The 9,880-nt window shown below is 40.4% G+C and overlaps 2 protein-coding genes across 3 annotated transcripts in view; one reads left to right on the top strand and one right to left on the bottom strand.

Annotated features, from left to right (window-relative positions):
- rfxank (regulatory factor X-associated ankyrin-containing protein) overlaps window positions 1-3,055 on the top strand; it is a 77,281-nt gene extending 74,226 nt beyond the window's left edge. The window contains exons 1-9 of one of the 2 annotated variants that reach the window (XM_052074882.1): window positions 5-152; window positions 299-373; window positions 1,053-1,154; window positions 1,241-1,306; window positions 1,643-1,743; window positions 1,814-1,939; window positions 2,531-2,597; window positions 2,678-2,758; window positions 2,834-3,055. In XM_052074882.1, the coding sequence (XP_051930842.1) occupies window positions 95-152; window positions 299-373; window positions 1,053-1,154; window positions 1,241-1,306; window positions 1,643-1,743; window positions 1,814-1,939; window positions 2,531-2,597; window positions 2,678-2,758; window positions 2,834-2,889 (732 nt within the window). In that variant the 5' untranslated portion in view covers window positions 5-94 and the 3' untranslated portion in view covers window positions 2,890-3,055. Of the gene's footprint in view, window positions 1-4; window positions 153-298; window positions 374-1,052; window positions 1,155-1,240; window positions 1,307-1,642; window positions 1,744-1,813; window positions 1,940-2,530; window positions 2,598-2,677; window positions 2,759-2,833 lie in introns of those variants that run through there. The other variant, XM_052074883.1, reaches the window with a different exon arrangement.
- A 419-nt stretch (window positions 3,056-3,474) lies between these two features.
- nr2c2ap (nuclear receptor 2C2-associated protein) lies at window positions 3,475-5,260 on the bottom strand. The gene is made up of 5 exons (XM_052074900.1): window positions 5,173-5,260; window positions 5,003-5,093; window positions 4,804-4,909; window positions 3,870-3,937; window positions 3,475-3,625 (listed from the first exon to the last, which is right to left on the bottom strand). The coding sequence occupies exons 1-5, from the start codon at window positions 5,208-5,210 to the stop codon at window positions 3,503-3,505; spliced, it is 426 nt and encodes a 141-aa protein (XP_051930860.1). The 5' UTR covers window positions 5,211-5,260; the 3' UTR covers window positions 3,475-3,502.
- Between the last annotated feature and the right edge of the window lie 4,620 nt (window positions 5,261-9,880).

Genomic DNA, 9,880 nt, shown 5'->3' with positions numbered 1-9,880 from the left:
CCCACCAAAAGCTGCCCTCGCAAAACATTAACGCTCACGAACACGGGATTTATTCAAGCCTACCATGATTTGATTTCACGTATTTCGATAATTAATGTTTCGTTTGATAATATTAAATGTATTTTGTGGCTCCTCGTCGACTGTCGCGACAGGTGAAATGAACCTACTTTCACTTCTGCCACAAGGAAGTTGGTGCAAATTAGGCACCCAAGAGTTAATGTTTTAAGACGACGACACCGTGACTGAATTTCTACTTTTAACACTTGTATGCACTTAACGTCTTCACTTTTCCTCGCAGCGGTGATAATGGATGCAGGAGGAGAGGAGGACCAAAATAATCACACATCAAGTGCAAAATCGTTTGAGCACAGAGGTGAGAGGAACAAAGCATATGTCTCACGGGATGTAGACTTCGTTTTAAAACAAATTCTTGAGTGCTTAATATACAGTACTTACAATTGATACAAATAGATATATTTCTTATCATTCTTTTTCTAAGAATGTGCTTATTATTGTGGCTGTAGTTTGCAATGAGTGGTGTTACTGATATTTCACCTCCCTCAAATGATTTACTTTGGGCAGAGATACACTCCGGAGCTGTTGCCAGTCAGTCGCAGGGCACATGTTGACAAACAATCATTCACAGTCGCATTAAAACCACTTGCATTGCGTGCCTGTTTTTGTAATTTAGAAAGAAAGAAAGAAAGAAAGAAAGAATCCAAGCAAGCAAGGGTTATGATAACATGCAAACTCCACCCAGGAAGGCCAGATTCGACATTTAAACCTTGAATCTCAGAACTCTGTGGCAGATATGCAAACCGCTTCTTCACAGTGTTATAAAGATAACTAGAATCATACTTGGTTCACTGGCTGCAATCATTGTCAAGGAGTTCAGAACATTCAGAGAGATTTTCCCATCACCCAAAACATTGAGTCCATTGTTAGTTTTCCACATACAATAGTTTTCGTCAAATGTCCCTCTCTTATTTTAGCATTAGCTATTTTTCAAAACTTTGTGCATGTGTTCCACATGAACGATTGTGTGTCTTTAGAGATTGCCGATGTGGACGAAGAGGGTCTCTTCAACCATTCAGACACACTCACCAACAGGCAACGTGGCAATGAAGTGAATGCACGCCCAGCGAACTTAGACTGTGAGTTTTTATGATCATTTAATTTATTTTTCTTTTCGTTAGTGCTTGACTGTATTAATGTATTTATTTATCTTTCCCATTATAAGCTCTGTCCATACATCAGCTGGCTGCCCAGGGTGAGGTTTTACAAGTGGCGGTGCGACTAAGTAAAGGTAATTTGGGCATTTGGGTGTGACATAATATGATTTGCATATTATCCGACAAAGGGGCTCTCAAACTGCGCTCCATGGAGTGTAGCTTTGGTTGTCCACAATATAATCTGCATGAATAAATAATGTAAAATCATTTTTATTATGACAATGCAATTTTTTTCCTCCAAAATGGCCAACTTTTGAATCGCTTCGGTAAAGTACAAACATGGGAGTTATGTTTAATTAGGATTATGTTGGTTTTTTTAGAAAAATGTCTGCCCTGTAAAGAGTCCTTGGAGTCATAATTTTTTTACTTAATTTATTACTTCCGGATTGTAATGTTTGCTTGTTTTGCAGACGTATCATTGCTGAGCAAACAGGACGAACGGGGCTTCACTCCTCTTATGTGGGCGTCGGCGTTTGGAGAGAAAACAGTGGTGGACTTGCTCTTGGAAAAGGTTGGAAGGCAGGAGGAAGAAGTCTTATCAGGGCAATCACTCACTGACGCTGTTTTGATTCATGTGCCAGGGCGCAGACCCCAAAATAGTTGCAAGGGACCGTGAAAGTGCGCTGACGCTAGCCAGTTCCGGAGGCTATGTGGACATCATCGAGGTTCTCCTCAGATGTGGGGTTGATGTCAACGCCTTTGACTGGGTACACTTGCGCAGGAGCTGCAAATTGTCACTGTTGGGCAGAAACCAAAAATGGCTAACTATAGTCTGAGAAATGTAAATGCTGCAGGAGCCGGGCGGCATTATGTCACCTCAAGATTTTATTTGTGGCATCATTCATGGCGCTAAGACCTTTGTAAAAAGAGTATGGGACAATGATGTAACCACAGGTCATCAAATTAACAATAGACCATGAGGTGATGTTGTTTTGAAGTTGGTGCAGAACGATATATCATAGCACTAAAAGATATGATACTACCTTGGACAATGTGGTGTTTGGCAACTCAACGAAGGTGGCTTTTTTTTCCCCTAAAACGTTTTTGAGATGTGAGGATTCCGCCCAACAGGGACGAAATCATTGTAAACAAAATATGAAAGTCATACTCGTGACACTAAATCATTGTAAACAAAATATGAAAGTCATACTCGTGACACTAAAGAGATCAATGCAGGGCATTTATTCACGCATTGAGACTATTTGTGTCAGAGAGCATCTGCTACCACGATCCATTTCAGTGAAACACTGAGGGAAAAAAAATTGCTTGCAGACTAAAATCTGATGTTTTGATTGCAGAATGGAGGGACTCCGCTTCTGTATGCTGTTCGAGGAAACCATGTTAAATGTGTTGAGGCGCTCTTGGGTACATTCATTTACTGTACATTGTATGCATATACGACGGATGTCCGATTGCTATACGAATTGATCATTGTTTTTTCGTAGCCAAAGGAGCGGACATAACCACAGAGTCTGATTCTGGCTACAGTGCAATGGCCTTGGCTGTTGCCCTGGGATACAAAAAAAGTAATTATCATCTTTCAACGAGACAGCCTTGAACGCTATCCATACAGTATTTCCTTTTTTTTCTCTGTGTTGTAGTTCAGAAGGTGTTGGAGGACCATATTCTCAGACTCTACAAGCCAGCATGCCGATAAATTACACTGACACTGAGGAAGTGCATTTTTGTTTTTTTTTTATTTCATTTTTATGTAATGCAGTATCACAAATAATATTTACCAACTGTGCAGGAAGATAGTTTATCTATAGACCATCAACACTGAACGTAAACAAGATGTAATAAATGTATTTTTTTATAGTGTGCTGACAGAATCATCATTCATTTTTACAAGGTGGCATTTGACTAAAATTCCATTGATTGACTCTGGCTGGAAAATGTTGATCAGTTTTCCAAAGTACAATTTAATTTATTTTTTGATTCAACACTACATCTGTGATGTAATTTTCAAGTCAACATCAATGGCAGTAGCAAAATGGCTAGCCCCTGAGATGGATAAAAACGGGTGGGATTTTTTTTTTAGTTTAATTCCTATTCTACAAACACAACATTAATCATAATACTGGTGGGGGGGGGGGCATAGAATGTATTATTGTACAGAACATTTCTGAACTGTTGTCGTGGTCTTCTGAGATGTGAATCATCAGCACATATGCCCATTGCAATGTCCATCCAAAAGCCGCATTCCAATCGATTCATATGGTGGCAGACAAAGACACTCCGATGTATTTCTCTCATATTCAGAGTATGGGTCATAAGGATTTCTCCCCCAGGATGTCCAAAGTATAAACAATAATTCTCCCAAAAAAGTCTGTGCTCTTCTCAAATGTTATTTTTACTCTGTCCACAGCGGCCGCCTCCTGTATGGGAAAGCAGTGGGTGTGTAGTTAAGGCAGTCGTTAGGTTTCAGTCATGAAAATATCACTGGCGATGACAAAAACACTCAGTAACAATATTACTGGGCACTTAATAACTGTGCGTAATAGGCTGGCAACTAGTCCAGGATGTAACAAGTTACCACCGCCGACCCCCCCCCCCCGGCCAAATATGTTCTATTTATTTATTTTTAAGTAAACTAAAATACTTTAATATGACACAGACAAAAATAATGAAGGATATCTGAAGAGAGTTGTTGTCCTCAGGGTAAAAATGACTGATCACAGTGAAATCTCCATCTCCTGAACAACCTGCAGGGATAAACAGGAAAGAGAATCTCGATACATGCCGAGTCAAAGGTTGGTACTGTTTACACTTAACATTTATTAAAAATAACATTTTTACAGGCTCCATAAATAAATTGTGGCAAATTATTTCATGAACAAAAATTTGATTCTAAAGCAGATTTTGATCGATTCAGGATAGGGAGGAAGGAAAAAAGGTAGAAAAGTAGTTAGGGTAAGGAAGGATGCAAGAACAAAAAGTGGGTCTGAAGAGAGAAAGGTGAAAATGCAGAGAGGAAGGTAGAGGGAAGGGAAGAAGAAAGCAGGTCTAAGGTGAGGAGGTAACGAAAGAAAGGAGGGAATGAAGGAAGGCAGAAAAGTCAGAAATAAATTGGTGTGAGAGAAATGGGGAACGAAAGGAGGTTAGTCAGGCTCGGGGAAAAGCATGGCAGGAGAGTATGTTTCAGCAAGAAGGTGGAAGTCAGGAAATGTATAAAGAGAAACCAGAGTCAGGGTTCCCAGATAGGGGTTCAAAGCAGTTTTTGTGTTGCCAAATTAAAGCAAACTCATGAATAAAAAAAAAAAACATGTGAAAGATGTAGGGAGGGCGGCGGGTTGGGTAGTGCAGAAACGAAGGTATATAAAGAAAAGATGCTCGAGGAACAACAAAAAATAAAGTACATATACTGTAGTGCCTACTTTATATACATATTAAATAAACCTAAAATTATGAACATGTCGCTATTTTTTTCTCCTAGAACTTTAATTATCCTCAGACGAGGATAGTTCTAGCATGTTTTTCCCCCTCTACCTCCCTTGTGGTTTCCTTTCTGAACTCTGACAGTAAATTTCCCCAGCGTGGGACAAATAAAGGATATCTTAATTACTTGTACCTTCCAGCCTGCATGTTTTGGCGGAAAAGCCTCCCTGGAACTGAACTTTTAACTCGGACACGTTAACCGACTGGGGGAAATCCAAAATCAACCACTGACAGTCACCCTAGACAAAATACAAACATTCATCAACACGCCTGTAATGACCGATAAACACATAAGGACCGACATCGATCATCAGGTTGCTCGAATAACTTGCCTGGTCTGAGTTCCAGCATGTCTCCTCGTTGCTGTCAAACATGAACTTCTTCCCAAACTGCTTCACATCTCTGTTTAGGACTGAGCTCACCCTGCAAAATAGCCTAGTTTCACGTTTCTTTCCCCATCTTCATACTTTTCAAATACGTACGTGTGTTTTTCCTTTCCTACCTGTATTGTGTATCGCCGCATATCAAAGAATCGCCCATGTTGATTGTGGCACATTCTATCGTCAAGTAGTTCAGTGTCGCGCTATTTTTTACGACAGTCATCGTCGCTTGCCGTTACAACTAGCTGCCGCTAGATGGGTGTCAGGTCCCGCCATAAAAACAATTCTGGAAAAACCTTGTGAATATTGTAGTTTGATAAGTAAAAGGTTTAACGGTAGAATTTTAAGGAAGCGATTTTTTGGTCCTCTCCTGAAAGACGGTGGAAAATATGAAGCAAAATGGCATCGATAAGCTAAGTCGTAAAACGTTTGGGAATGAACAACAGTGGGAACTGGAAGTAATGAAGCATGGGACACTGTGTTACTGTGAAGAATTTGAAAGTACGAGTACTTTAGTATTTAATTGTTTGCCGACTTTTACTCGCTACATTTGAAAACTATATTTAACCTTTCTATTCCTTTGTCAAAATAGGCTCATTGGATGGCTGGTCTTCAAAGACTGATGTGAGTGATTGTTTTTGTCTTATGTCATATTTCGTGAAGCACGTGTTGCTTTTTATTAGAAAAGTCTGTTTTCTAATTAGTTATTAGAAAAATCTATTTTCTAATAAAAAACAGTTTTTATATAGCACTTTTCAAAAGTGCTATATAAAAACTGTTTCATTGACTGAAAATGCCTGGTTTTCTGTCATACCAATATGGCTGCTCACAGCAGGCTGTAATGCAGGTTCTTATGTCAAGTAGTCGCACATGCAGTTTGATTTAGAGCAGCACTAATGTCTTTAGTGCTATGTGTGCGCGCGAGGGTGCTGGCTTACTTATTGAGCGCTGCCTCATGATGAGCTCGCATTAATGCATTCTAGTGGCTCTGCTGGCTCAGGTCTGCGTGTGTGTTTCACGGCGAGGACCATTAATAGTTCCAAGATGAACTTGTATGTGCAGTCCTCTCAATAAAATCATTTCTTCTTTTTTATTTTTAATGCCCCATAAAACGGAAAATCATGACCCCTGTAGGTTGCCAAGCAACCGTTTCAACAGCAACAAAAAGCCCTGTTGATGTGAGAATGAAATCAGGTATTATATATCAGCCAGAGTTGTACAAGTGCCGGAGGGTGTTCTTTTGTTGTTGTTTTCAAATTTAAAGTGAGAATAGCAGCTGTAAGTATTTTTGACTGGCAATAACATAAACTCTCTTTGGCCTCTTTTTCCATATAATTGCGATCTTATTGTGAGCTTTATTTACTGTTTACCCCTTATACGCCTGCTTCTTAATTGACACATTGGAATGAATTCACAAAAGTGCATATCCATTTTCCAGAGTCAACTCCTTGACATTATCTGGCGACAAGTGTTCAAATATCTTCCATCCTTTTTCATTCATTCATTTTCCGAATCGCTTTATCCTCATAAGGGTCGCGGGAGCACATACCGGCCGTCTTTGACATTAGGCGGGGGACACCCTGAACTGGTTGCCAGCCAATCGCAGGGCACACAGAGACGAACAACCATCCGCACTCACACTCACACCTAGGGACAATTTCGAGTATTCAATCAGCCTGCCATGTATATTTTTTGGAACGTGGGAGTAAACTGGAGTACCCGAAGAAAAACCACACAGACGCGGGAGAACATGCAAACTCCACAAAGGATGGCCGGAGCCAGGATCGAATTCACAACCTCTGCACTGTGAGGTTGACGCGCTAACCACTGGCCCACCGGACCGTCCTATTCAAATATCTGTTGTATCAAACATAAGTTGCACTTTGGACTTGGTATCTGATACTACCTCCATGTTCTTCAGTTTTTATTTCTCTTTTCTGTGTTCTGATACAAATAAGGGTTACAACATTGACACAGCAATTTATTTCGCCAACATTTCTGTGAGACAACAAGCCCCTTTTTCAATTGCGTGTAAAAGCCACATTTTCACACCATGTTACGACGTGACTGTTCTGTATAAATAGCACAGGTGGACAATTTCGACACGGTCATTTTCTGTCTTCAGAGGTAGTTCCAAAACCCCCTTTACACTGCCTGTAGAAGCCTCCATCCCCCACCTTTTTTTCCATCTTGCGCTTCTATATAAACGGCATGCAGGTAGAATGTCAGAATGATTGCTGCGAAAAAGATCACGAAACCAAAGTAGCTGTGATCTTTAATACATGACTGAATGTCAAAACACTGCACTCAAATCAGGGTGAATTTCCATGGCAAGCGTAATTAGCAAGCATGAAAATGCTCCATGGGATTACAGGACTGTGCTTTCTGTCTTTGGCCATCGGAAATATCCTTCACTATCTGATAGATTAGAATCTGCTTTGTCCCGAATTGATTGTTGAGATTGAAACGATGGCAGACAATTCAACCGATGCTGTTGTTCTGTTTGAAGAGATTTCTACGACTAGTTTGTGTGACAATTTATGAACAGAATTAGTTTGAATTGGGTGTGTTTGTGTGTGTGTGTGTGTGTGTTGGGGGAGATTAATCTGTCTCTCATGGTCAATGTTTCTGCAAACAGATGCTCACTGATATCGCTTTTTTCACCCACACAAATTTCTCTTCGTTTTTCCTTCCCCCAAGAGGCGTGAAAAAAAATCTGTTACACTGTGCTTGGCTCTGGAAAGAAGTAAGAGGCATCCGAGTGTTAAGTTGCGACCTTGCAGCGCAACATTTAGCTTACTGATTATTGGACATAATTAGATTCGAGCCTTGTCTGGATGACCTTTCTGCTGCTGCGTTGTGAACAAAAAAGTTTGGGGGGTTACAACAGCTGATTATAGTGGCACCTTGATTATGGAAAGCCACAAAGGTGGGATGGCGTTTTTTGAAGTTCTTCCTTTACGGGATGGCGATTCTGAAACTATTTCGTTGTGATTATTAGTTTTACAGATACGATTGATTGGATTACAGTATTGCTAGCGGCGGATATGCATTCTCTGTAACTATTTAACATGTTTTTATGTCAGCTACACGCTTTCATGATCACGTGCCATTATGAATGTTTGAGAAGAGCAATCGTGGATTGCCGGTGAGGGGTGTGGCTTTGGTCAGAGATTTGAAGGGGCGGAATTAGTGAAGTGAGAGTCCATCCAAACCTTGCTAGTAGTTTTAAATTAAGCAACCGCTGTCATAAGTAGCATGTACCTTGCGCGCGCACAAACACACACAACATTTTGATTCCAGCAATGTTGTTTTAAAAAAAGTAGTATGATGGAGCGAAAAAAAGACGTTTAATTTCAGGATTGCTGTTTGGAACACATCTTTGCATATTTAAATTGGATTTAAGCAATCTGTCTAATGATTAGGCACGAGCTCAGCTGCCTAAAGACACAGATGGCATCTGCTCGAAAGTGGATGTGGGAGAATTAGAAGGACATCATGCATCCCGATGGTTGTAAACATGCCAATTGTCGAGTGGGAAAAGCAGGAAATGGGGAGAGAAAAAAAAAGTGAAGCACATCTGCCAAACGGCTGCAGAAATTAACATGGAATTGTGTGTCCCTCTCTTTCTCTCTCGGCTCCGTGTTGAAATTTTCCGCTCCAGTTTGAGCGAGGTTCTTTAATTAAATCATTAAAAAGCAGCGCGTTTGCACAATATGCACCGCTGCATTCATTACAAAGCGCGATCGCTTGTAATTTATTCACTCACCATGAGGGAGGGATTTGATTGTCTGGGAGCTCACTTTCTTCTCGCCTTGTAAACGGTGGCGAGGGATGCCACCATGGCGTTAAACCACCGACACTCACGGAATTCTTTTTCTGGAAGGGTACTTTTTTTGGTTGCAGCATGACTGAACTCAAGGTCCTTCGAAGGCATGCATGTGTAAGACTGGAGTGGAGGAACTTGACATAAGACCGCTAAAAGTATTTGGGATACATTTCAGTTTTCTTTTCGTCTTTTACAATTTGACTTACCATTACTTTCTGCCAATTTATGACTGTACATGTTTATATGTTCAAGAAACAATAACCCCCCAAAAGGTTTTAAAATGTATGAATTTAAAGAACAGAAGCAGAGGTTGGAGTAAGTCACATACTGAATGTGCAGGTCAATTGTTAGTCCAAAACATTTACCTTAAGTTTCAAACAAGTACAATGTTAAAACATCATATATCAAGCAAGTCGAGTTGCGTCCCGACTGGCGTTTGCTCAACGAACATTTTTTTCGTCGTCGACAGTTGAGTCAGAGTCGATGATGTCACAGATTTAGTTTTTTTTTTGGGGTGGGGGGTTCGAGCTGCAGGTCATGTTCTTCTGGATATAATGGAGAAAAATCCAGTAACAATAATCTGTATGGTCAAACAAAAGTACGTCATTAACAACCATATTAAATTAGCCGTCGTTACAATATCCATGTGCAGCAGGCAGATGTTGAGTATATTAGTGTCTAACTGGTGAACATTTAGCAGCTAAAGAGGCAGATGTTTCCCTCCAGAGTTTGTTGTGATCAAGATAGAAGTAAAACAACATGGATTGGATTTTTCACTTCAAGGGCTCTATTTTCGAAGAAAGCGCATGCGCACTCAGGCATTAAATCAATGGTGCCTCTTAATTTTTCGTGCGTTCAAATCACCCAATTTAGCCGCGGTACAACAATGGACTAGGCGATGGTGGGCGGGTCAGAGTTGGAAATGTCAGCGGTACACCCAATATAAGCAAAAAAATAAACATTCAACCATGAAATTGCATCTATATAAGCCAGGGGTGTCC

This window comes from Hippocampus zosterae, chromosome 8 (genome assembly GCF_025434085.1).
Source record: "Hippocampus zosterae strain Florida chromosome 8, ASM2543408v3, whole genome shotgun sequence".
Classification (NCBI taxonomy): domain Eukaryota; kingdom Metazoa; phylum Chordata; class Actinopteri; order Syngnathiformes; family Syngnathidae; genus Hippocampus; species Hippocampus zosterae.
Note: the sequence above shows the minus strand (reverse complement) of the source record. Positions and strands in the feature narration are given on the sequence as shown.